This window comes from Canis aureus, chromosome 10 (assembly GCF_053574225.1).
Source record: "Canis aureus isolate CA01 chromosome 10, VMU_Caureus_v.1.0, whole genome shotgun sequence".
Lineage (NCBI taxonomy): Eukaryota > Metazoa > Chordata > Mammalia > Carnivora > Canidae > Canis > Canis aureus.
In genome coordinates this window covers 52,911,547-52,939,236 of record NC_135620.1, presented here as the reverse complement: position 1 = coordinate 52,939,236, position 27,690 = coordinate 52,911,547, and the positions used below count along the sequence as shown (strand labels likewise).

The 27,690-nt window shown below is 49.8% G+C and overlaps 1 protein-coding gene and 1 long non-coding RNA gene across 7 annotated transcripts in view; both read left to right on the top strand.

The window, feature by feature from the left end:
* CNTFR (ciliary neurotrophic factor receptor) overlaps positions 1-10,398 on the top strand; it is a 38,504-nt gene extending 28,106 nt beyond the window's left edge. For all 6 annotated transcript variants that reach the window (XM_077912362.1, XM_077912359.1, XM_077912358.1 and 3 more), the window contains exons 5-10: positions 3,998-4,115; positions 4,290-4,456; positions 5,623-5,786; positions 8,997-9,177; positions 9,580-9,748; positions 9,837-10,398. In XM_077912362.1, coding sequence (XP_077768488.1) covers positions 3,998-4,115; positions 4,290-4,456; positions 5,623-5,786; positions 8,997-9,177; positions 9,580-9,748; position 9,837 — 800 coding nt within the window. In that variant the 3' untranslated portion in view covers positions 9,838-10,398. The remainder of the gene's footprint in view (positions 1-3,997; positions 4,116-4,289; positions 4,457-5,622; positions 5,787-8,996; positions 9,178-9,579; positions 9,749-9,836) is intronic.
* A 3,740-nt stretch (positions 10,399-14,138) lies between these two features.
* LOC144322380 (uncharacterized) lies at positions 14,139-22,789 on the top strand. The gene is made up of 2 exons (XR_013388035.1): positions 14,139-17,588; positions 22,473-22,789. It is a non-coding gene; the product is annotated as an uncharacterized LOC144322380 (long non-coding RNA).
* Positions 22,790-27,690: the final 4,901 nt, after the last annotated feature.

The window sequence follows — 27,690 nt, the reverse complement described above, 5'->3', positions numbered from 1 at the left end:
TCAATATCAAATTATTCTTCTAGCCAACACTCAGAGAACAGGACAAAGTTACCCCGATTTGTGAGTCATCCAAGCCAAAAATTACTTAATATTTATCCTAAACATATAAGATTTTCGTGTTTCTATTTCCAACGAAACTGATCATAAAAATATCTTGTTGAAAGCTCCTCCCTTTTTAAAAAAGATTTTATTTATTCATGAGAATACCTCACAGAGAGAGGTAGAGACATAGGCAGAGGGAGAAGCAGGCTCCCTGTGGGGAGCCAGATGCGGGACTTGATCCCAGGACCCTGGGATCAGGCCCAGAGCCAAAAGCAGATGCTCAACCACTGAGCCACGCAGGTGCCCCATTGGTGAAAGTCCCCTTACCAGACTTATCCTTGCACTGCTTTCTCCTACTCCACCTCCCTGCCCTCCAGTGGATGCTCACAAACAGCTCAGAGGAGTCCCTCACCCTGCATGATGAAAGGACCACCCACATTAGGAAACAGGATCTCAGGGTTACTGTTAGTAGCATCCTTTTGTTTACTAGACACTGCTGATTCAGTGTCTTTCTGATTTTAAGCTAAAATAAATCAGAGTAATTTACTAATTTTAGATGGACAGTTCTTTGTCCAGTTTTTGAATATCTGTATTTGATTGGTCAGGACAGGAACTCTGAACCTCTGGTTCAGCACTGCTTCCCCCTCAGTCACATTTGGCTGAGAAGGAAAGAGCAGCTTGTGGATGAAGATGTCTGGGGGAAAAAGACAGGTGGGAGGCAGAAGGGCATCTGGGAATCCAGAAGTTGGGGTGCCTTGAGAGATTTCATGAGATAAGGTTGGGACAGGCCATGGGCTTTGATGCCAGACAGGAGGAGTGTGGGTGGGACCTGGGCACGGCTGGAGCTGGAAGGGTCACTCTGCTCCACCCAGCCTGATCTGGCCTGGCCAGGGGTGTGGGCAGCCTGCCCCTCCTTCTCTCTGGGCCAGCGGGCAGGCCTTGTGCGTGCCGGGGGCTCCAGACCAGGCGGGCTGGCGAGATGAGAGGAAAAACATGCGGTTTGGTGGGCTGGACATGGAAAAACAAGCCAATTAGGAGGAAAACAAACAAACCCTGGGCCAGCGGGGGCACACGCACACATGCACACGCGTACATGGCCCGCATGGGACCCAAGGACATCTGAGGCTGAGACAGTCACTTGGCCATCTTAGGAGCCCCCACGAGGGGCAACTTGGAATGCCTGGGCATCCAGGAGTATGTCCACTTGCCCAGAGAATGACCCGACACATGTGCATATGAGTTTGTACTCACACACAGCCTCTAACATGTTCTCATGTGGTGTTTAGCTCATACATGTGAACACACTTGGAATTCTGAGCACTTTCCCACACACACAGTTTGAAAAGTATATTCAGGCTTAAGCTTCACCTCCTCTGTAGTGTTTCAGGTATGTAGTCTTGCTGTCACTGTGTTTCAGATGCAATGGCGCACCTACACGTATTCTCAGGGTACCTCAACCCCGCAGCCATACACGTACAGGCAGTCTTGAAATCAAACAGCCTGCCTGGAGTCACACATAGCCAACTGCACAGTTACACAACTGCCCAGAGTCTCAGTCACAGACACGAAGGCTCTCGGAGTTAACACACAGCCTCACAATTGCAATGTCTTAAAAACAGCTTCTCCCCCATCTTGCAGCATACTCACAACAGGCCTGATCGCACACTGTCCCACAACCTCGCACTTGGTCTCTCACAGCACCCCCACCTCCGCCCACCCGGCCCCTCAGCTGGGCTCCAGCTGCAGCAAGTCACTCCTTTTCTTCCTTTCTTTGTTTTTCTTTCCTCCTTTTCCCTCTGAGAAACCTGGTCCCTGTCAGGAAACCCAAGCCCTTCCCTACTCAGGGCCCAAGGCCAGGCAGGAGTAGCCAGATGACAGACAAAGCCCTGCCTGGCCCCCTGGTCCCCCATGACCTGCCCAGTCAGAGAGGAACTGGTTTGAGGGGGAAGATGGTCAGAGGGAATGGAGGGGACTGGTTAGTAGGGAGCCTAGCTGGGGGGTGGGGGCTGTGAGTCCAGTGCCATGGCCCGCTCTGCCCTCCAAAGAGTCCCAGGCAGCAGGGAGCTGACTCTGCAGCCTTCAGTACCCACCCCACCCCCAGCACCCTTCTCCTTTGAAGCTGTGGGGATAAGGGGGGGTGGTGGCAGGAGGGGGAGTGGAGGCTTCTCAGCCGACCTCGGAATGTCCTTTTCTCCTGGGGTGGCTGCCAACTCTGGCCTGGCCTACAGGCCCCCACAAGGCACTTCCTGTGTCCTTGGCCACCCCCCACCCCACCCCCATGCCTCTGTGCCCCTGGGCAGATAGGGAAGGGATATGAGAGGCACACAGGATGAACATGGAACAGACACAAGATGGACACAGAGCCAGGAAGGCTCCCCAGAGGAGGCAGACAGCAGTGGATAGAATGCAAGTTGCCCCTGTGGGGGCTCAGCTGGGCTCTGGCTCTCCCCTGCAGGCCTGGGGCATGGAGCTACCTTTGCCCACAGTGTAGCCCACTCTAGCTGCTACTTACACCCAAGCTTCCCAGATGCCTCTCTGACCCTTTCTTATCTCCTGCTGCAAAGCCAGATTGGGCCTTGGGGGTTCGGCCCTGATACACATATACTTCATACACACTGGCTGTGTACACACAATCAAATTCAGTCACAGTCCCGTGTACACTGTGGACGAAAGCCCACAGTTCCCATATGTCACCATGGCCACTCGGCAAGCATAGACATGTACTCCCCCTTTCACAGTCCCTAGCTCCCTGGCTTATTGAACTGCCCCCCTCCCATTTCCTGTCCACCTGTCAGGCAGGGGGTGGGGCGGGGGGGGGGGACACAGGAGGGAGGTGTCAGTGTCCCTGGAGCCACTGACGGACATTCCTTGCCTGGGTCAGATCACAGAAGCTGCCTCCTTCCAGGAACCTGAGCCGGCTGTCCTCACGCCTTACCCAATGCCTGAGGGTGGGACAGCTGGGCTAAGTACTCACAGCAGCAAGAAGTGTGGTTAGATAGCAGAAAGGACTTCCCAGGTGTGTATGTGTGGTCATGTAAGTAGGTATCCCCATCCTGGGGTTTAGTTCCAGCTCTGACTTGCTGTGTGATCCCAGGCAGGTCTCTATCCCTCTCTAGGACTCCCCATTCTAGATTGCAGACAGCTGCTAACCTGCTAATCAAGTAAGGGGCTTCTTTAAAGGGTCTGTGATGGAGGAGCTGGGAGCTAGGGTTTAGGTGGGGTATACACCAAGGGAACAGTAGCTTCTTCTCAACAGGCATATGCACACACATGCAGTCACACAGGGATACACCTTCTGAGCTATGCCCATTATACACGGACCTACATTCCATCATGGGTCATTGCTGTCACAGAAACGCATGTAACATGTATACCTGTGCCTATAGACACCTACATACAGATACACACATGCATAGCCACCCAGTGCTGTTGTTCCTGTGGCACCACCAGGCTTGTCCTTGTGCATCTAAATCTCTACTTGGGGAAGCCTAGGATGACTCTTCTCCAGGGCGTACACTCTGATTATTCTAGCAACTGGAGGACCTAGTCAAGACAACCCGCCCATCCCGCCCTCAGCCTCTGTTGCAGTTTTTCTCTGTGCATGGACACAACGTGTCAGGAGATGTGGGGCTGGGGCCGATTCCCCCAGACATCACCTCCATCCTGTGATTGATGAGCTGAGGCCCACAGCCCCCGGTTCCCCACAGTCCCCACCTCCACTGAGCAGGTGGGGGGGGCTCCCTCTTCATATAGCCCTTGTTTTTCTTTAATTAAACATCTGGCTCTCTGCAGCCTGGGAAGCCTCAGACCCTCGCTGACAGCCACCCCTCCCCAACCTCTGGCATTGCTGATGGGTTGAAGGGGGAGAGCTGGGGTTCTGGGGCCCACCTGTCCCCACACCAGTGCAAGGGACGAGCTCCAAGAATACCCTGACCGTGCTGTCCTCACCCCCCAGTGCCGCCGCGGGAGCCCGTGCTCAGCTGCCGCTCCAACACTTACCCCAAGGGCTTCTACTGCAGCTGGCATCTGCCCACCCCAACCTACATCCCCAACACCTTCAATGTGACTGTGCTGTGAGTAGACTTGCCTGTGACCCAGTTCCAACCCTGACCTCTGACCTCTCCTTGAACCACCCACCATGCCCTCAGTCCAGACCCTAGTCTGCCTTGGGCTTGACCTTCCCCCAACCTCTGCCCCACCTGACCCTTGATGTTGGTAACAGTGCCTGGGCCTCACCCTTCCCCCAGGCATGGCTCCAAAATTATGGTCTGTGAGAAGGACCCAGCCCTCAAGAACCGCTGCCACATCCGCTACATGCACCTGTTCTCCACCATCAAGTACAAGGTCTCCATAAGTGTCAGCAATGCCCTGGGCCACAACGCCACAGCTATCACCTTCGACGAGTTCACCATTGGTGCGTGGGGCGGGGGTGGTCCCTGCAGCGTACTCCAGTGGGAGTATGTAAGTGGATGTGTGCCAGAGGTGTATTTGAGCATTGGTGGGATATTCACATGTGTGCATAGGTATATGTGGCATATATATACATGTGCACGTATATTCATGGTATATATATACCTGTGAACATTTGAGTGAATGCCCTTTACCTGCAGGGGCCAAGAGACCTTTCCAACAGCTCTTCCATCGTCTCTCTGGCTCCCAGAGTACACAGGAGGGGGATGGGGGCAGGCTGGGCCAGACCCTTGTGCAGCTGCAGCCTCCCCCCCACCCCACACTAATGGCTTCCTTACGGCTTGTGATGAATGAGGTGTCAGAACAGGAGACAGGACTGGGACAGATACCGCCCTCACCCCCACCCCCACCAGACCCTCTGCCTGCCCCTACCCCACCCTAGCCAGACCCCTTCCTTCCTCCTACCCCATCCCAGCCAGACCTCCTGCCTGCTCTTGCCCCATCCCAGCCAGAACCCTTGCCTGCTCCTACCCCATCCTAGCCAGACCCTCTGTCTGCCCTCCATACCATGGCTGAGTCCCCCAGACTGTTTCTACATGAGGTGGGCCCTTAGATTCCCATCAGGTCTTCAGCCTGCCTCCAACTCAGATCTGCCGCACCTGTGGACTATCTTTTAACCTTGACCCACAGAGCAGCTTCAAACCCAGACTCTTCCAGGGGAGAGTGTGTCTCAGTTTGGAACTGGAAGAGTTGAGGTGAAAAGCCAAGTTTGAGGGGAGTGTATCATGCTGGTGCAGGAGGGGGTGATCCAGGTGACAATGGAGGTAATGCTGATAATGGTGGAGCCATTATATAGACCTGGTAATTGGAATGCTGGTCATGATGAGCATGGGGTTGGGATGATGGGATGAAATTTGGGCTACCACTATCCTGAGCTGGTGACCGTGACTGTAGCAACAGTCCTTGGTGGTGATGGGGATGTGAGAGGTGGAAATAATCAGACAGTTGTTAATGGTAGTTGCCAGAATTGACAACAGAGAAGAGGGGTGGCAACTATGACAATTATCACAGTGGTTGGCGATGTGAGATGGTGGATATGGTGACTGGGGTTGATAAACTGGGGTTGTTCCCAGAGATTAGTGAGGTAATGAGGCTGTGTCTCCTTAACAGTGAAGCCTGACCCTCCAGAAAATGTGGTAGCCCGACCGGTACCCAGCAACCCTCGCCGGCTAGAGGTGACTTGGCAGACCCCTTCGACCTGGCCTGACCCTGAGTCCTTTCCTCTCAAGTTCTTTCTGCGCTACCGACCCCTCATCCTGGACCAGTGGCAGCATGTGAGTGCCTGGCCCTGCCTACATCCCAAGTGCTTGCATCAGAGCCACGTGGCATGGGAGGTATCCATAGCACCCATATCAGCTGGTAGCTGTTCCAGGGTGAAGCCTGGAGGATCAGATGGGCCTGGGAGGGTGGATGGGGCTGAGGAAGGTATCTTACTCTGAAGCCCTAAAGGGTTCCCCGTGACCTCCGTATGTGATGGGACCATCTGTTTTTGTGGCTCCCAGGGTAATGGGGAGAAATCCCAGAAGAGAGGTGGCAGGCGGGGCAGGTGGTATTTCTCTTCCCTTAACTCTGGCTCTGTCCTGATCGGGCATCTCCGTCTTAGACTCTGGCCCAGGCTGTGGGCCTGTGCTGGACCCAAGGGACAGGACATTCCCCATAGTCTCAAGGTCTCAAGGGATCAAAATCAGGCTGCAGAGTCAAACTTGTTCCAGGGTATGAGTTCAGGCCATGACTAGTGTCAGGGCTCCAAAGTCAGATGTAACCTGGGGGTCAGCTCAGGGTCACAAGTCACAAGGTAACGTAGGTTGAGAATGAAGCGGTGGATAGATAAGGGCTGGTATGGGGTCAGGCTGTGGTCTGGCATGTTGATCACACTACAGTAGCTCTGAGGAGCAGCCAGCGGGTTGGGGCAGACTCAATGTTCTCTCTCCTTTATAGCCCTGGGCTACAGAGTGTAGGCATGCTTTTTAGCCCGTGAGTTCTGTGGGCTAGGACTGGGGCTACGAAGGGTGCTTCACAGGCTAATCCAGGCTGGTACCCAGGGGTCAACCCACCCACAGGCTCCAGCCCCATCTCCTTATGCCTCCCTTCCAGTTAGCCTTTAAAGTGTGTAATTTGATTCCAGGGTGCCTGTCCGGGTTGTAGGCCTGGCCCCCACAAAGGCTGCTAACATGTTCTCTGACAGAGTCCGGAGTCCCTCCTGCCTGGCCAGCTGCCCGCGCCTAATGCATTGCTAATAACCAGGGTCTAGTTTCACAAGCCCCCCTCCCCTGCTAACGAGCTACAGGCAGCAGCCCTGCGCATCGCAGCGCACACGCCTCACAGTGGACCTGGCACACCGCCCACCACACACGGGAGCATGTACACATACACGTGGTCCCCAGCAGGAACCACACTCCATACATGCATCTGACTGACATGCCAAGACCATGCACTACAGAACTGACCCCCACACTGATGAGGGCAGAACAAAGTAGGAGGACTCTGTGTTAAGAACATGTATGACATGTGGCACGTGCTTGCCCTATTCCATATCTCATTGGCATTGCAGTTGGCTAGATTTATGGCTCTTTTGAACTTGACTTTCGCCCTACATAGAATTTACTCTCCCTGATACTTTATATTGGAGAGAAGCAGGTGAATGATTGGGAGAGGGTAGGGAGGGGAGAGCAGAGAAAAACATCACTTGGGTTTTCCAGAGGAAAGGAGAGCTACAGGCCAAGATTTACAAGAATGGGCACCATGGGGTCTGGCAGGAGCTCTCTTAGCATGGACAAGGTGGGACAAGTGCTGGGACCCAGCATGGGTTCCCTGCATCTTCTCCTCTGGCCCTAACTCAGCAGGGAGGCTGGAGGGTATGACGGACATTTGCTACAGCAGACTGCATAGAGGACTCTGAGGCTAGGCAAATGCCAGCTACTAGAGAATTCCTGCCAATTGAGGAGCAATTCTCTTAAGGGTGTGGATTAAGGGATCAGTCACAACCAGCAAGAAGGGCCCAAGTGTAGGAGATGTGGCTGCCAGGAAAGCATTGGGCTCCTGGGCCATATTCCTGGAAGTGTATGGTGCCCACCATAAGCCCACCAATGAGGTAGTAATTTGATCTGCTCTCTATAGCTCTGTCCCTCTATACTTAGCCAGAGGGGGTCTTTGGAGGGCAAAAGGGCATAGAGTACCAAGAGGAACTGGGCCCCAACTCCAGGGGAGGAGAGTCTGTGGAGTCCACCAATCTTCCTGGGCTGGGAGTAGGACTTACTGAGCCCAGGTCTGAGCCCCAAATGACTTTCACCCTGACCCTGACCTTTACCAGTGTCTCCTGCCTCAGGGCCACAGATGGGGGTGGGAGGGGGCGTTGTTGGAAGGGCTTCCTGCTCTACTTAGACCCACCTTCACACACATGAATACACATGTGTGCACATACAGCCTGTCAAGTAGGTAACCCAGACCCCAGTTTTCCGGGAAGGAAGATTGGAACAGGGACCAAAAAAGCCCTGAAGCCAGACGTGGCCCAGAGCAGCCCCCTCCTCCGCCCCTGCCGGCTGCCCCTGTTTACGAGGAGGCTTAATGAGCCGGCGGGTGCCGCTGAGATGAACCAGAGCCCAGCCTGGGACAGGGAGGGGCGCCGGATGGGCAAGCCAGCCTGAAGGGTGGGGGAAGACCAGCAGAATAGGGCTGGCCTGGGCGGGGGGTGGGGTGGCGATGCCTCCAGGAGGAAATGGTGCAGCTGTCCTGCTGCTTGGGAGCTGCCGCCACCTCCAGCCCCTTCTGCTTCAGGCAGGGTGATAACCATCCTGAGGCCTTCTTGGGGCCAGGTTCATGGGTGTATGGGGCACCTGGGAAGCCAGGCTCTGAGCTAGAACCCATGATAATGACAGAGCTGGCTGACGTGTGTTTGGTACTTACCATGTGCCAGGGTCTTCATTATCCTCCTGTGAGATAGATCACCGATGCCATTTTATAGATCAGGATGGCAAGGCATATGGAGGTTAAGTAACTTGCTCACCTGGCTGGGAGGGGATGGAGCTAAAACTTGGACTCCATGTCCGTGTTTATAACCTTCCCTCTAAACTCCTGCTTGATGGGAAAGGACAGCACATCACCATCCCCGCTCTTTCCCTGTTACTCTTGTCACTTCCAGGCAGGGACTGAGGTCAGGGCTCCTGCTGGGGGCTGTGAGGGTGCTGGGATGACAGCGGAGAGCAAAGTCCTCCTCCTGCTCTCCTGGGGGGTGCTCCCATTCTCCTTAAAGGTTTTCTTACTCTCCTTCAGGATCCTCTTTCCTCCCTCAGGGTCTCCTCCCTGAGATGTCTTTATGCTCCTTCAGGAATTTTCTCACTATCCTCTTTCTCCCCCAGGGAAGTCCTTTTTTCCTCCAGGGGGGTTCTTCATTCTTCTCTCCCCTGAAGTATTCTCAGTTCCTCTGGGGGTGCCTCACTCCCCTGACCCCCAGGACCCCCTACCCCCATCCCATGGTCTGGCTGCAGGTAGAACTGTCAGATGGCACAACACACACCATCACAGATGCCTATGCCGGGAAGGAGTACATCATCCAGGTGGCGGCCAAGGACTATGAGATTGGGACGTGGAGTGACTGGAGTGTGGCTGCTCATGCCACGCCCTGGACTGAGGAGCCACGACACCTCACTACTGAGGCCCAGGCCCCGGGTGAGCCCCCCCTCTGCCCCGCCCCCTGTTCTCTCAGTGGGCTAGGCTCTGTCTAGCACCTTCCAACTCCTCCCAGGACTTAGAGCCATAGAGCCTCTGCCCGAGGCATGCTGTGGCTGCCACACTCCTATCTGTCTGTCCTGCCCGAGCTGTTACTGGTCCTTGCTCTCTGGACATTCTTGGTGGGGGACCATTGGGTGGAGGAGTCATCTCTGAGCCCTGGGGAAGCAGGGTCTGCCTGATGGGTGAGGCAGGACATGTTTGAGAGAGGAAACAGGGGTTGTCTGATGGGAGAGGCAGCACGGGTCTAACACAGGGAGCAGGAACAATGTGCCTCGACCCCCCAGATCTGGGTTGGGCTGCAGACCTGGCCCTGCCCTGAGTTCCCCCCATGTTCCCCAGAGACCACGACCAGCACCACCAGCTCACTGGCACCCCCACCCACCACGAAGATCTGTGACCCTGGGGAGCTGGGCAGCGGTGGAGGACCCTCAGCACCCTTCTTGATCCATGTCCCTGTAACTCTGGCCCTGGCTGCTGCTGCCGCCACTGCCAACAGTCTCCTGATCTGGTAAGTGTGGGACTGGGTGGCAGAGGGGACCCTGAAGGGACTCCCATCCCACCCTCATCCCTCACGGCCCCCTGCCCTGTTTCCCCAGAGCCCGGCATCCCGTGAGGACATGCCAGCGCACCTGCAGAGGAGCAGGAGGCCGGAGCTGAGCCCGCAGACCCCAGTTTCTATTTTGCACACGGGCAGGAGGACCTTCTGCATTCTCTTCAAACATAATTTGTAGAGACCCCGGCAGGCCCGGGCCTGCCACCCCCTCTCCCTGCCACATCACGCTGGTCCTCCTCCCTCCCCCAGGAGAGGAGGACCCTGCAGCTAACCCACCCACCAAAGACCCCCACCCCCACCCTGGCCCCTCGGGCTGGACCCTCCAATGCCAGCGACTCCCAGGAGCCCTTGGGGGGGTCTGAGGGGAACGCCTCACATCCATAATTTCTCCTCCTGCCCCAGCCTCCTGTTTGTCCCAGGGTCTCTGTTGCCACCATCAGATTATAAGCTCCTGATGCTGGGGGGGCCCAGCCATCCCCCTCCCCCCAGTGCCCACACTTCTCACTCCCCTACCTGTGCCCATTTTGTACGACCTTCCCCTTTCCCTGCTCCCACCCCACAGTATTTAATGCCCTATCATCCCTTCTAGTCTGACTCAATGGTAACTTGCTGTATTTGAATTTTTTATAGATGTATATACAGGGGTGGGAGGGCGGGGGGTTCTCATTAAACGTCACCATTTCATGAGTCCTTGGAACAGACCCACTTTGGGAGGGTATCCTTCTTCTAAGGATCCCTCCCTTTCTAGACCTGGAGGAGGGAAGACATTCTAGTTGGAGAGAGACCGTTCTCTCCATATAGATGGGGAGAGGCAGGAGAGCATTCAGGCAGATGTGTCTGGGGCTGGGGCCTTCTGCTTTTTTGGAGGATAAGGCTCCCTGGAGGCCAGGGTCAGAGTTGTGGGGAATGAGGGGTCCCAGTGCAGCAGGTCCCACATGAGGATGTCCAGTCAGTCCTGGAGGCTGCTGAATCCTGACAGGGGAAAGGCTTGTCAAGGGTCATCTCCAGAGCTGCCTTCCAAAAACCCCAGGCTTTACCCATTGAAGCAGAGATGCAAGGTGAGGAGGCCAAACTTCGTCCTTGGGGCAGGGGGGTGTTGTCATCCCTATCATCCAGGAGACATAGTTCAGGGGGCTCTAGCAGGTCAGGCCTGGGGCTCAGCTAGGCTCTTAGGCCCAGAGTGCAGAATGCACTGGGCCTGGGCAGGGCGGGAGGGTGCCTGAAGGAGGCCACTTGGAATGTGACTGGGAATTGGACCTGGGCTTCAGGACTGGGAACGTAGGGTGCAGGATTTACCCCAGGGTTAGATTACAGTCAGGACTCAGTGTGAGTGAAAGAGGAGTAGGTTTTGGTTTTACAAAGTGCCCAGTCTTTGGTCCAGTTGTGTACCCTGCCTACACCCTTCCAGTCCTCAAACTGGGATTCCAAGGTCCCTTTGATTTCTCCTCAGAGGAGGGACCTGTGGCTGCCCCATGCCTGCTCAGGTCCAGCCCCTTGTAGAATCCAGTGTAGCTTCCACTACAGTGGGATGCCCGCTGTAGTTCCTTAGCTGAGGTTACCTAGGGCTGGGGCCACGTTGGCAGGTGCCTCCAGCCTGAGGGTGAGAGCAAAGGATCAGCCCAGAGCCCCAACCTAGGGAGCCAGGCTTAGACTTGCTCTGGGTGGCTGGGAAGAGAATGCACTGACTTGTGTACACACTCCCCACAGCAGGTGCTGTGTGCTAAGCCACTAATCCTATGATGTTATACACCCCCCACCCTCAATTCAAACCCTCTTCTTCAGACCAGGGTCAGAAAATGGACATTCCTTGCCGATCTCACCAGGCCTGCCCTGGGAGCTCATGCCCCTGGGGGGAGGATCTATGTTGCCTCAAGCACTGATGTGCTAGGCCTGGACAGGGCTTGGGTCTGGGTAAGGGGCTCAGAGTGAAGGTGACTGACTTTCTTCCAGGCCAGGCTCTACAGGAGGAGAGGGGTGTTCCAGGTGGGAGATCTCATGGAAAACGAAGGCCTGATGTCAGAGTAGAGGGGCCTGTGGCTTTCCAAGCTGAGTAGCCTCAGCTATGGGAATGCATGACTCCTAATTCACAGGAAGAGGCTCCCAGTGAGAGAAGTGGCTGTGGAGCTCCTCTGTACTGTGGACCCCTGATTTACCTGTTTGTCTGGTTTCTGTGAGATGTAGCTTGAGCCTGAACCTGTATTCCAGGTTCAGCAGGAGTGGAGGGAGCAGGGGGCACCAAGTCTTGCCAATGACATTGTATTCCTGGGATGGGTCTGAGCCTTCCCCTTCCCTGTCCTTGCGGTAGTAGGGCTAAAGTTCAGAGGTCTTTGGCCTGTGCTGCCTTCCTGCCTTGAGAGCCTTGGTCAGCCCTGACCCACCCACTGCCCACCCAGTGCTCCGGCATCAGCAATCTGGCCTCCATTAGCAACACAGGAAAGCAATTATGTAGGGTCTGGGGAAGAGAGAGAAAGGAGGTGTCCTACTTGTGCCTCAGAGGCCAGTGGAGAAGACTGGGCATCTCCCTGCCCCCAACCTTAAGGAGAAATCCAGCCCTGTCCTAAGTGCCAAGATGGTTGGGGGGTCAGTGTTGTTGCCTCTGACGGCCCTGGGCCTAGGCGTGGTCATTTCTCTTTGGGAGTCTTGGCCCTCAACCTCACAGAGGCTGCTCGTTCTGGAGGGTCTTGGCGTGCTGTCTGCTGCTGCCTCCCAAGTATTGTCCCTCCACGTCATTATTTCCCATGGTGGCTCAGGGGAGCTGGGGTAAGTATAGTTATCAATTCTTAAAGCTAAATCAGATCCCACAGAATTAAAACAGTGGAGGAGGGCTGTCGGGATGCTTGGATCCCAGGCCCAGTGTGTATGGTGGCTCAGCCTTTCAGCTCACTAGTTCTCTTTGCTCCCCCACCGGGCAGTGGAGACAGGGACCTTTCGGTATGCCCATTCCTATAAGGCTAACTTGTCTCTGCCCCCATCCTCTTCTCACTGAACCCATTTCCATTAGTCTCTGTCCCATTCCTCTCTCTGAATAACTTTGTCCTGGTTCCTATCCCATGTTTCTCTGTGTATGTTTCTTTTTTTTTTTTTCTGTGTATGTTTCTAACTCCTGTCGCTGTCTCCATCCCTGTCTTTGTCTCTCTGTTCTCCATCCTGTCTCTGTGTGTCTGTCTCTGCATGTATCTCCACCCCATCTCTGTGTCTCTGTTCTTCTTCCCTGACTCTGTCAGCTCTTCCCTCTCTTTGCCTCCTTCTTTGTGTTCCTGCTCTGGTCCGGACCCCAGCCTGTGGCCACTGTGCCTCTATGGCCTGAGCTGGGGACTGTCCTGGCTTCTGCTGCCCCCTCTCGGCCACCTGCCTGCCCTTCATTTCTGCTCCGGGGCAGGCGGCAGATAGCTGATACACCCCACATCTGCCTTCCAGTAGCCAGCCAGGAGAGGAACGTGGATGAGAGAGAGTGGGCAGGAATCCCCCTGGGGCAGCCTCTGCCCCTGTGAACTCCCCAGAGCCAGTGGGTGAGCTCATTAATTCCCTAGACTGGGACTCTGGGAAAATTCATCTTACATGGAAAGAACAGAGTGCTTGGGGGCAGAAAAGATTGGGGTGTAATCCTCATACCTTTCCCTATCCTCAGAGGAGGGCAGAGGGGAAGGGGGTCCAAGGAGGGGAGTCTGATGGAGCCAGCATGAGGAGAAGCTGGAGGAGAACTTTTCTGACAGAGGCACTCCAGTGGGGGAATGGCTAAGCTGAAGGTGAATAGGTCAGTGTAATAGGATTAGTGTGAGGGGAGGCAGGTCTGGTACATGCTGCTATAGAGATCTTTTTTTTGTTTTGTTTTGTTTTGTTTTTTTTTTTGCTATAGAGATCTTGGTTGGAAGGGCCAATCTGAGGGGATAGACTGGTTGAGAAAGCATCTGGAGGGTCCAATCTGAGGAGAGACCACTCTGAAGGCACACAGGTCCGAGAACAGGATCATTAGTCCTGGTTTGCCTGGGATTTTCTCATTTTTAGCACTGAATATTTCAAGTCCTGGGAAATCCCTCAGGCCCAGGCAAACTGGGACTTTTGGTCACCCTATCTGAGAAGGCCTTGCCTAACAGTGCTGGTCTGATGGGAAAGTAGATCTATGGGCCAGTGGATCTGAGGGGTTCTGGTTTGACAGTGCCAATCTGAAGGGAGAGGCTGTTTAAGGCTGGAAGCTTCTTTGGGCAGAAACCAGGCCTTCAAGGAGAGTGGATAATTAGGGTCGTTCCAGAAGAGCAATGGCTAAGGGAGTGGCCACCAGGGGGCAGAATGAGCTCTCAGGAGAGCCAGACGGGGGGGGGGGGGGGGGGGGGGGGGGGGGGGGCAGATAGTGTGCAGCTGTGTGCAAAGTGTACTCTCAATATCAAGTGTCACTGTGCCATCATCTGCAAGTTTGTGGTGATGGCATACAACCACAAAGTTGTTTTTGTGTGATGAGGTGACCAGGGGCACATCCATGGTATGTTAGCATGTAGCCTGTGAAGAAGGTATGTAGTGTGGCCATGGCTAAAGCATGTGGCTATAGAGACGAGAGCAAGAGCACCCTTGGGACACAAGAACAGTCTAAGTGGGGTGGAGAAGTTGCCTGGGGAAGGGCTGAGATGAGAGATAGGAGCTAGGCTTCCCTACTTGTATTCCCTGAGAGTCCAAGAGCTAAGTGTTTTGGTCACACCTGGAGGTAACCCCCAGACCAGACTGCATGCCTAGGCCATGCCTGCCCCAATCTCCAGGTTTTCTCCTGCACGTTCAGCTGGCATTCCTTCAACTAGAAACACCCCTTACCTGCCCCTCTCTCCCATTCCCCAGTCATTGTTCCTGTCTGTCCTACTTCTGTGCCTTGGTTCAAGCTGTGCCCTGCCTGGATTCTCTCTTGTGAAGTATTTGAGGTCCCTTTGTTGCTGCCTCCTGCTCATTCCTTTACCATGGACTGAACACCCACTTTGTACTAAGGCCTAGTCCTATGGGCCCCTGTTTCACTCCAGAGATTCGAAAGTACTGCTAGGGGCTGCTAGGGTCTTACCCAAAGGAGGGATCTGAGGAAAGAAGTATGGACAAGGCAAGAGTGGGTTCTCTGGGTTAGGAGGCAAAGTGAAGCCATCACATAATCACTCTACTCCATATCCAACCCCCGCCCCCCCGCACTAACAAAATGAACAAAAGCCCAAACCAAAACAAAAATGCTGCTACCAACTCAAGTCCAACCAAATAAGCAAAGTTTTTGTATAAACCTTAAAATGTGATAGTCAAGGAAAGTAACAGAAGATAATGGTGCAACAAGTGAATGGCATGTCTCCTAATCCCATGCCCAAAAGGAGCATTGAGAAAAGATGAGTCAGCAAAGTACCAACAACTCTCACTAATATCCTGTAATCTGAGGAAAATGGATTATTGTGTGAGCAGGTAGCCTTAGGAAAAGTCTGGGGAAAAGCCTTTGTAAGTAGAAGCCTCTGTGTTCCTCTATGAGACCTCCGAAGAGGCAAGAAGAGCTGCCTTGGCTTGGCAACCTCCAGAGTATGGCAGTGAGGTTGGGGGAAGAACCCAAAATCTGCAGTTTGGGATATGCCCCACCTCCCCGCTGGAACAAGATATCTAAGAGGGTCTCAGAGGAGCCTAAGTGCAGGTAGCCCCAGCCAAACCACCCTCAGGGCGCAGAAATTGGGTGGGTGAGTTTGAAAGCAAGAGCTAGCTTTCAAACCACAGCTCCCAGGGGGAGGGTAAACTGGTCCAGATGGGAAGGGGCACAGGACCTACACTCCAGAGCAAGGAGAGGTATGCTGACTGTGAGCCCTGGTAGATCTTTGTAAATGGAAAGACAATGGCATGGCTTTTAGGCATTCAGATCACAGCCAAGATAGAGGTAGGAAGGAAGTAAAGGGGGGATAGGATAAGGGAGGGAGGGAGGGAGAGAGGGATGGGAAAGGAACAAGGAAGACAGGATGCAAAAAATAAAGGAGGAACCCAATCTAGAAGAAAACAACCAAAGGAATAAAAAGATTGCCTGCAAGTTCTTCCTGTTATGGAAGGCCTTAAGAATAGTATGAAATTTAGAGAACAAGGACTCAAATATGATAAACAACATAATGAGATGAGAAGGGAGATTGCAGAACTAAGGAAAAATAGTAAAGGACCAAAACAATACCATTACAGATGCAACTGACTAGCAATAATGACACAGAATAGATATGGCTGGAAATCAAAGTGATTTGTAGGAAAGGCTTTGAGATCCTGAAAGTAAATATGATGAGGAAAGATAAAGACATTAAAGGAATTAGAGTGAAGTTAATAGGACAAAGACAGGCTACCATAAGCATGATTGTTGGCAGCCCTAAACATAGAGGTTCCAAAAATGGACAGGAAAAGATACTAAGGTATGAAATATAGAAAAGCTTTCCTTGAAATTAAGGAAGAACTGAATATCCAGATGGAAAGTGCACACCCCATGCCAGAAGAATTGATACAGAATAATGGACATTAAGACACACTGATTTAGTTACTAAACTTTGAAGATAAAATAAAAAGACTTCAGGAACCCAGGCAAAAAGAGCAAGTCATGTATGGGGAAAAATTCAGTCTGATCTTGGATTTTCTCCAGCATCACATTCCATGAAATCTAAGTAATAAAGCAATCAATATCTATGAAGTTCTGAGGGTAAAACAAATATTACCTCAAAACATAACCAACAAAGTGGTTGATCTCAATCATGAATTTGGGGATACAGAACCCATGAGCCCTTCTGAGAAAAATACTACACAGTGACAAAATCCAATCAGCCAAGAGATTAGTCAAAATAAGGGAGAGTGGTGAACGTTAATTCCCTTTAGGTTAAGATTAAACTGGGAATTTTAGTAGAACAGAATGTAAATATAAATCCTTATACACTTAGAACAACATTGGCAATATAATCTGGTGAGAGGGATGAGAAGGAGAGCAGAAGTACTACTTGGACTTTCCTTCATAGTTCTGAGCAACTAATAGCTTATAAAATTGACACCTAAGGATACAAATTCTACTACCAACCTCTTCTTTTCTTTTCTTTTTTTTTTTTTAAAGATTTTATTTATTTAGTCATGAGAGGCAGAGACAGGCAGAGGGAGAAGCAGGCTCCCTGCCGGAAACCCAATGGGGGACTCAATCACAGGACCCCAGGATCACGACCTAAGCCAAAGGCAGATGCTTAACCACTGAGCCACCCAGGGGTCCCTGCTCCAACCTCTTAATCAAAATTGTTTTTAACTTGAGAGGAGTCTTTTATGAATGAATATTTTTTGAGGTGAAGAAATATTTAGCTGCAGTTTAGCATTCTTTTGTTTTCACTTGAGTTGCTTTTCCCTCAATTCAAGTGAAAGTATGTTTTGTATTTAAAAAAAGCTTCTGTAGCATGTCCCATTCTTGTATAAATATTCTGACTCTCTTTTTACATACCTTTCTCTTCACTCCCTGCTCCCACCCCAATGCATTATGCTCACCAAATGTTACTACTGACCATTTGTGGGTGGTGAGACTCTCAGTGATATGTTGCATTTTTCTTTGTATTCTTTTGTATGGTTTATAATTTTTAAATAACAAGCATGTATTTTTTTCAGTCAGTCAATTTTTTAAAAATACCATTTATTTCTTTTGTTTTAAGGTTCACTTAACCTCTCTGTGCCTCAGATTCATCATCTTCAATCTGAGAACGACAGGATTCCTAATAGGATGTTTTGAAGATTGTGAGATAAAATGTGGTGGGCTTAATAATGACCTCCAAATATGTCCACGCCCTGATTCCTAGAACCTGTGAGTGTTAACTTATATGGCAAAGGGATTTTGCCGCTGTGATTAAGTTAAGGTTCTTGAGATGGGAAGATTAATTCTGGATTATTAGGTGATCCTGATGTAATCACAATCATCCTAATAGAAAAGAGGCAGAAAGAGAGTCAGGTGATGGGATGATGGAATGGGAAATTGGGAGATGAAGGAGGGATGTAAGCCAACAAATGCAGCCACTAGGCAATAGGTTCTCAGAGCCTCCGGAAGGAACCAGCCCTGCCCACACCTTGACTTTAGCCCAATGAAACTGATTTTAGACCTTTGACCCTCAGACTGTAAGAGAATAAATCTGTGTTGTTTGAAGCCACTAAATTTATAGGAATTGATTAAAACAGCAACAGGAAACTAATACACCTTCCCATGTGCTGTTCTCTTGTCCCTCCCTACCCCATTCATCTCTTTCATCCCCTCAGCTCCCATTTGTTCAATATTCGATTCAAGTTTCCCTGACATTGTCTACCTTCCACTGCTGCCCAGAGATGGGACATGCATCCCCCCTCAAAGACTCGCCACTCTAGGTTACAGTTGCTTATGGATAGGTCTCCCCCCAGCCTGGGCAGAGGTGCCAACAGAGCAGGCCTCTCTGCTTACCTAGCCTGACAGAGGACCCAGCTGGGTTACTACCTGGCTGTCTCTCCCAGCAGCCTGTCCTCCACATACACATACTCTTTCAATCTCTAGAAAACCGATCTGTGTCTTTATCTCTGACTTCCTTCTTCAGTCATTAGTCCAAAACACATTCACTGACACTTGTGAGTCCATCAGCAGGTTTATCTTCACATTTGTGTATGTGTACACATGTATGTTATGGAGGTTTGCATGCACATTCTTGTGGTCAGGGTAGGTTTGTTATTTCTGTATACATGTGTCTTTGCTTGTATATATGTGTGCCTCTGCTTTGTGGGTGGTGTATATGTGTATTAGTGTGTGTCTATATGTGCAGGGAAGGATATATTTGATTTCTGCCCCCAAGGGATTTGATGGCCTGAGGCAGGAGTTGGTGTGCAGGGATAACTTACTGAAATGTTAATGGAATTTTGTTCCAGTGCATTGTTCCTTTTCTTGTCTCAGGCAGAAGGCTGGGCCTTTTTTCTCCCTGTCTTTTGCGGTAAGCATTGCAGGCCCAAGGCTGAATCAACCTCAGACATCTTTCTGACTCTAGCCTTCTGGAAGCCTAAGTTTCTTCAAGGGATTATGCTAAGGAAAGGGGGCAAAGCAATCCAGAGAGTACCTCCAAACAAGAGGGGATCTGTGTTTGCGTGAGCAGGTGGGACCCACAAACACTCCCTAATGATGTCCTAGGAGTAGGGGCAGGGTGAGCTTGGGAAGGCAGGACTCTGGATATTGAGTTCCCAAACTTGGCTTCTCAGCAGAGACCATATGAATCACAACAAAAAAGTACCCAGGACCTTTGCACAGTTGGGAAGAAAGGGGTGAGGAATTTCTCCCAAAATGACCTTACTATTAGCTCCAGGAGCAAAGACCTAGGAAAGGAATTACCTTTAGTTTCATTTTGTTTTATCATTGTAAGCATTTCTAAGTGTACGGTTTTGTGGTATTAATTGGTGTGTGTGTGTGTGTGTGTGTGTGTGTACATACATTTAAAAGATCTATCCATTTACTTGAGAGAGAGCGCACTCGTGAGCAGGGGCAGGTGGAGGGTAGACAGAGGGAGAGGGAAAGAGAAAACCTTCAAACAGTTTCTCTGCTGAGCACAGAGCCCGATGTGGGGCTCAGCCCCAGGACCCTGAGGTATATATTATGCAACCGTAGATGTCATTTTAATAAAACAGAGAAACATCACCAATTTTACACACCTGAGCACATCAATCACTGGGCTCAGTGTCACAGGAAACACGTACCAGTTGTGGAGGGCACCGTGAAGAGGCAGAGGACACCCCTTGCCCTTGGGGGGGAAGGGAAGGGGAGCGGTGGGAGGGGAGTTCAGGAATAGTGAGGATCCTCCTGCCATCAGGAGTGGGCCAGGTGAGAGCTGAAGCTGCAGAGCAGGTGGGGCCAGGCAGTCTGGGCTTCTTTGAAAGCCAGGCTGAGGTTCAGGAGCTTCTACTGAGAGTCAGAGGGCTCCAGGAGCTGGGGAGACTTGGTCAGATTTGTGTTTGGGAAAGACGGCTCTGGGGGCCATGCAGAGGAAAGCAAGGAAGGGAGAGAATGCAGAAGTGGTGGTAGCCAAAAGTGCTTTGAATGATGTGGAAGGCCTGAGAGCAGGTAAGAAAAGAACTAGGGCCAGCTCTGTGAAAACAGTGCTTTTTAGAGCATAGAGTCACCAAATCTTAATGAACATGGGGTGGGGAGGGAAGGAAGAGGGAGGGGCCTTGCACAACCCTATTGACTGGGAGATGGTAGGACTGTTTATCAAACTAGTTAGGACAGAGGGAGGACAGGGTTTGGGGGAGTTGATAATAATCATGACTCATACATTCAATGACTTGCTTATGGTCACACAGCAAGTAAGGGGCAGATGGGCTCAGATTAGATTATGTCAAGTGTAAGGCACTAGTTGGGACTTCTTGGTAGAAGGCCTTAGGTCAGTCGTTAAGAGACTGGAGTCGGGTCAGGCAAACCTGGGCTCCTGTTGACCTTGGACAAGGTGGTTAATCTCCCTATAGCTCAGTTTCTCTAAGTGGAAAATGGCAAAGGCTTGTACCTCATAGGCTCATTGTAAGGATTTAATGAGATGATGTATATAAAGAAATTAGCACAGTACCTGCCATGTTGTAAACACCCCATAAATCTTAACTTTTAATAACAACAGCAGCAGCAACAACAAATGCCAGTCTGGGACTTGGGAGTGAGATCTGGGTTAGCATTAAGGCATCGTCAACACAAAATGGGCACAGAAGCCATAATGCAGAGGGAGGACCTCACTTGGAGAGAGGAGGAGAGGAGAGTGGTGCGGAGAGCACAGCCCAATGGAGAGGAGGAGCCCTGAAAGTAAGGGAGACAGCCAAAATGCTGGAGTTGAGGGCAATGCAGCAAATCAGGGTTTAATTCCAGACTCTATCCCTGCTGCTATGGGGCCTTAGGAAAACCTCTTGATTACCTTGAGTTCCAGTACCTTCATCTATTCCACAGACCTGTCTTACATGCAGGTGAGGGATAGCTATGATGGATGTAAGGCTTTGACAGAGGCTAGGTGCTTGATTAGCAATAGTTTTAGGGGCTCCTGGGTGTCTCAGTTGGTTAAGTGTCCGACTCTTGATTTCAGCTCAGGTCATGATCTCAGGTTGTAAGATTGGAACCCCATGTCGGGCTCTGCTCTAGGTGTAGAGCTTGCTTTAGATTCTCTCTCCCTCTCCCTCTGCCCCTCCTCTACCTCCTTCTCGAAAAAAACAAAACAATAGCTGTTTTAGGAGGAGGCATAGAGAGGGTGGCTTCATGGAAGACAATGAAAGATGGGTTTTCAAAAAGGGACCAACAGCCTCAACGCTGTCAAGAAGTCAACAAAGATAAGAACTAAAAATATTCACTGGATGTGACAAGGAGGTGAAAGTGACCTTGGTGAGCCAGCTTCAGGGATGATGAGAGCAAAAGGTGGGGGCAGCAGCTGAGGAGTGTTGGGAGGTGGGGAAGTGGATCTGAGAAAGCAGGTGACAGCTTGGCAGGGATGCTGAGGAGCGAGTGGGTGGGTAGGGGGTAGCAATACGCATGGTTTCAAGATAAGGAAATCAGAGCAAAGTCATGGCAAGTCTGCCTATCCCAGAATATGACTGCTTTATACTCACCCTGCCCCCACCCACTGAGGACTGGCTCCTTTGCCCTCCACACAAGGCCTCTCTAAGCACAGACCACAGTGCAATCCCAGGGCCCTGGGTGTGTCCTGGGACCCAACCTGGGTCACCCAATGCTGAGGTCAGTCACCTCTTATCTCTGCCCTACTTGCTAGTATGGCCTAGGAAAAGTTGAAGTAGTTCATACCTTCTGCTACTCTTTAACTTCTGTCCCTGCCCTTTGGCTGCCTGGATCTGCACAGCCCTGGGGAGATGGACAGTATTAGTAAAAATAGCTCTTGATTATCTTCTTTTTTAAAAAAGATTTTATTTTTTATTTGTTTATTTGAGAGAGAGAGAGCACAAGTTGGGGGGGGAGAGGCAGAGGGGGAGGAAGAACCAGGCTTCCCCACTGAGCAGGGAGCCCAATGTGGGGCCCTGGGATCATGACCTGAGCTGAAGGTAGATGCTTAACCGACTAAGCCACCCAGGCATCCCAACTATCAAATATATTCTTTTTCAGGTTCTTCCCACCAGTATTTAAGCATGCCCATGTAAGAAACACATAAGAAATTTTTAGAAATTGGATATAAACTTCCTCTGGTTCTACATCCTTGGTGTCTATTCTCCTTCTCCCAATTTTTTTTTAAAGATTTTATTTATTTTTTCATGAGAGACACAAAGAGACAGAGGCAGAGACACAGGCAGACGGAGAAGCAGGCTCCACGCAGAGAGCTCCATATGGGACTCGATCCTGGGACTCCAGGATCAAGCCATAGGCCGAAGAAAGCAGGCGCTAAACCCCTGAGCCACCCAGGCATCCCATCCTTCTCCCAATTTTTTACAATAATTACCTTGAGTCATCTATATTGTATCAGCTTCTTACTCATCAGACCACTCAGATCTGGTGGCCACCACATCCCCCATCTCCGCTGCCCACTATCCATTGCCTGCTGAAACAACCTCTTGCCAAGATAATCAACAACCTCCTTTCTTTTAAGTCCAAAGGTTCTCTCTTTCTATAACTACTAGACCTCTCTTTGACATTCTGGATTGCTGACCCCTCCCTCTGTCTTGAACCTCTGAAACCTCTCTGACCGCTACTCCCTTATTTATTTTGCAGATTTATCTTTTCTCCTGCATCCATTAATGTCAGTATGGTGGACTCCTTTACATTTTATTTGGATGGCCCTCCCTTCTGGTGGGAACTGCTTTTCACTCATATGGTTACCAGCATATTATGACCTCCCTACCCCGCCATGGATCAATGATACAGGGAATGGCATCTGACCAAAGCCAGGATGATAAGAGCAAGTCCCTAGGAATTTTGAAGCTGGAACTGAGAAGGGTAAACTGGAACTGAAAGACATGAACCAACATCTTGCTGGGTATACCTGGATTTAAACTGTAAAGCTGAGAATTGTCAGAAGCTGGGTTTATTATTATATGGGCTGGAGAAGCAATAGGAAACTTGTCTGGAGAGAAAAAAAGGAGACGAGACAGGTTGGGGACAAGAAGCAGGGCTTCCCAATTTCTCAGACTCTCCCAAGTATACCACCATCATGATTGCTAAGAGGAGGAATAAATGTTTCCTCATAATCAATGTTAGAGAACAGGCAAGAACTTGGCTTCTGCATTTCAGCATGATGCAGGATAATCTAGCTTCTAGCCGTCTGAAGTCAGGGCTGAAACACACTTCCTTATCCAAACAAAATACTGTGTTGGCCCCTAACTTCTCACAGACCACCCATTTTGGATGTTCTTACCCTGCCAGGCAAATGTGATGGTGCTTCTTATTGTAAAGGGAGTTGATTGGAATGCAGGAGAGGCAAGGGCATCACTCCAGGGCAGGTTGAAGAAGAAAGGCTTTCAGCCCTGTCACTCCAGCCTAGGATTTCCCAGGAAGCCGGAAGGCATAGTTAGAGGGATTGAAAGTGCCCCTTTTAGCATTATGAAAAACGGAGCTAAAAGAGAGAAATTGCTTCAAGAGCTTGCACAGGTCCTGCATTTTCGTGGCAAACCGAAGAATTCAGAGAGCATGATTCTACAAATTTCTAGTATTGATTATGGTAGTAGAAATACGTTGTATTCACAGATGTCCTTCACCTTTTTAAAAAAAGATTGTTGTATGTATGTATGTATGTATGTATGTATGTATGTATGTATTTGAGAGAGAAAGCAAGAGACAGAACATGAGTTGGTGGCAGGGGAGAAGCAGGCCCCTAATTGAGCAGGGGGCTCAATCCTAGGACCCTGGGATCCTGGGATTATGACCTGAGCCGAAGGCAGATACTTAACCAACTGAGCCACCCCTGTCCCTCACCCTTTAGTTTTCCTATATGGGAAAATTCACACTTTAAAATCCAGTCTCCTTAGTACTAAAGTCAGAACTAATATTTCTAGCATCTTATGCAGTTTGCTTATAGGCATGCTACTTGCCTCCATGTGACACTTTGATTTGGAAGTGAGCCATACAAGTGGAGTAAATATCACTAAAGTTCAATATTTGTCATTCTCCTTTCCTTCTGAGCACCAGGAGGATTGCACTTCTCTTGTCTCTTGATGTTAGGTATGGCCATGAGATTTGTTATGATTGATACAATGTGAACAGAAGCCAGTGTACATTTTTCCTCACCCTCTTCTACTACAGCAAATGCTGAAGGTTCCTATCAAGAAAGTGGCATCAGGGTGCCTGGCTGGCTCAGTCCATAGACCAAGTGATTCTTGATCTTGGGGTTGTAGGTTCAACTCCTACACATTGGGCATAGAGATTTACTTAACAAAAATCTGAAAGGAGGGGATCCCTGTGTGGCTCAGCAGCTTAGCTCCTGCCTTCAACCCAGGGCATTATCCTGGAGTCCTGGGATCAAATCCCACATTGGGCTCCCTGCATGGAGCCTGCTTCTCTCTCTCTCTCTCTCTCTCTCTCTCTGTGTGTGTGTGTGTATCTTTCATGAATAAATAAATAAAATCTTTAAAAAAAAATCTGAAAGGGAGGGAGGGAGGGAGGGAGGGAGGGAAGGAAAAGAGAGAAAGAAAGAAACAGGCATCATCATAAGATGGTGAAACCTCCATCAGCCTAGATCACTGAGTGATCACAGAGGGCAGACTCCTCCCTCCCACTTCACCCATGCCAGAACTGTGGCATGAGCAAGAAATACATCTTTGTTACTTTAAGCCAGTAAGATCTGAGGGTTGTTTGTGACCACTGTCACCTACCTAATTCTGACTGATAGAGGAAGGAAGTAGGCTGGACATAAGACTTTAGTTTCTGCTATTGCTGGTAGTACAAGTGTCCACTTTTTGGAGGTGGTAGTGGTAACTGGTGGTTTCCTAGTAGCTGCAAAATTGAGTTCTTACCGCAGAAGTGCTACAGAGCTTGTAAAGTTGGCAGTGAAATTAAACTTTTGGTACTTAGTATTTGGAGTGGCAGTGGCTGTGGTTTTCTCATCAGGTTGTGTGGTATGGTTTGAGTGTTGTTCCTAGAAACTGAGCCTCAAACTCATTTCCTCCGTCCTCCTAACATTTCTGAGTTAAATAATATCTTTTAACAAATCCCTTTTCTGTTTTAACTACCCAGGGTGGATTCTATTGTTTGTGAAAAAGAACTATGATGAAATTACTATATTTAATAAATCTCATGTTCCCATCAATTCAAGAGGCAATTTATTTTATGAACTACAGTTGACCTTCAACACAGGTTTGAACTGTACATGTCCACTTATATGTGGATTTTTTTAATAGTACTATAAATGTATTTTCTCTTACAATTTTTTTTAATTTTTATTTATTTATGATAGTCACAGAGAGAGAGAGAGAGAGAGGCAGAGACACAGGCAGAGGGAGAAGCAGGCTCCATGCACCGGGAGCCCGATGTGGGATTCGATCCCAGGTCTCCAGGATCACGCCTTGGGCCAAAGGCAGGCGCTAAACCGCTGCGCCACCCAGGGATCCCTCCTACAATTTTTTTAAAAGATTTTATTTATTCCTGAGAGACACACAGAGAGAGAGGCAGAGACACAGGCAGAAGGAGAAACAGGCTCCATGTAGGGAGCCTGACGTGGGACTCAATCCCGGGTCTCCAGGATCACGCCCTGGGCTCAAGGCGGTGCTAAACCGCTGAGCCACCCGGGCTGCCCTACAATTTTCTTCTTAACATTTTTTTCTCTAGCTTTATTATAAAAATACATTATATAATACATAAACAAAATATGTGTTAATCAACTGTTTATGTTATCAGTAAGGCTTCTGGTCAACAGTAGACTATTAGTAGTTAAGTTCTGGAGGAGTCAGAAGTTACACATGGAGGGTGCCTGGCTGGCTCAGTGGGAAATGCATGTGACTCTTGATCTTGGAGTTGTGAGTTCAAGCCCCACACTGAGTGTAGAAATTACTATAAAAAAATAAACAAAGTTTTTTTTTTTTTTTAAGTTATACATGGATTTCTGGCTGTGCAGGGGCTGGTGCCCCTAACTCCTGCATTGCACAGGGGTCAACTCCACTAGGGAAAAAAGAGGCTAAAAAACTATTACATGCCATTAATTGTAAGACTGTATTCTGATTTAAGAGTCATTAAAATAGGGGAAAAAATGTGCTTTAGGATGAATAAGTTAATAGCAAAAGGAATTCTCCCCCAGATGAAACTGACAGACAGCTGATTATGATTTTAAAAGAACTGTATCAGGGCCCAGTGGTGCAGTGGTTTAGCGCCGCCTGCAGCCCAGGGCGTGATCCTGGAGACCCTGGATGGAGTCCCAAGTCAGGCTCTGCATGGAGCCTGCTTCTCCCTCTGCCTGTGTCTCTGCCTCTCTGTGTGTGTCTCTATGAATGAATAAAATCTTTTAAAAAATAATAATTTAATAAAAATAAAAGAACTGTATCATCTGGGAGGAAAATAAAACCACACCCAAACCTCATAAATGCAGAGATCTGTGATTGCTCAATCCCAGGATCCCTAAAACACCACCAGAAAGTGTAGTGCTAATCAGTACAGTGCCCCACAGAGAAATCCTCCATAATTATGCTCTCAGAACACTGGAAAAGGGATCACATCCTTGTGGGCAGAACCTGGGACAACCAGATTGGCTGACTGAGAAACTGTAGCCAGAGAAGTGAGTCAACAAACAGATGCCATGAGATTTCCTGGTCCCATCATTTTCATTGTCATTCAGGGCCAAAGAATATATGACGTTCTGGATTACTGACCACTCTACAGTGCCTTTTAAAAATTTATTCTTTATTTCTTCCATCTCTAGACATCAGGAGTTTGGGGATTGTTTTTGGGCAGAGGTGGTGGTGGTGGTGGTGGTTTAAAGGTAGCTCAGGATCCCTGGGTAGCTCAGCGGCTTAGCGCCTGCCTTTGGCCCAGGGCGCGATCCTGGAGTCCCGGGATTGAGTCCCGCGTCAGGCTCCCTGCATGGAGCCTGCTTCTCCCTCTGCTTGTGTCTCTGCCTCTCTCTCTGTCTGTCTGTCTGTCTGTCTGTCTCTGTCTATCATGAATAAATAAATAAAATCTTTAAAAAAAAATAAAGGTAGCTCAAAGGCATTTCAAACAAAGGTAATGAGATTATTAGAAACCATATTCACACCGTATAGAAACCTGACTGCAGCACGAAGGGACATTACCCAGAGAACTTATATATGAAGAACCGTGGTCCTATGATATAACCTCCAGAAATAGTAGCTGGATGTGTCATTGAGCTGCCCTCCATTAGAGAGGAGGTGAATTTATTGGCATATGTATAGTGGAATGGCTAGAATATGTAGGTGAGGATATTTTTTTGAAATCAAATATATAGAGGAAAATAATGTGTGTGTGTTGGGCAAACAAGGGGTAGACTACACTGTACACCTGCAATTCTGCATCCTCTCTTCTCCTGGGACCCCCCATCCCATATCCCCCACCTAGTGTCCATGGGGTTCTCATGTGAGCCACATTAGGCAATTTGAGCTTCAACCATTCCTTGACTACAGCTGATGAGCCCAGTGTTAAGCATCGACTAAGCGGAGCCAATCAGAGTATTTCCTGAAGAATTTGCAAAGTGCAACTAAGAAAAAGAAGCCAGTGTCTTGTTGGATGCCTAGACAATAAGATTTTTAAGCTTTGGGATTGTCCGAAGTGATGTTTTTCACTATGTGGACCAGAAAAACATTAGAAGCCAGTCTGGGGGTGGGGATGATAGGGGCTGGACAGCGCAGGGGAAGGAAATGAAGGAACCTGGCAGAAAGTAACAGAGAGGAGAGGTGGCAAGAGATTCTAATGGCTTTTGTGTCCATTAGTTCCAGTTATTCCTTAGGCATCCCTGTCTTTAGGTTTTAGTCTAATTATAAATGTTTTGTTT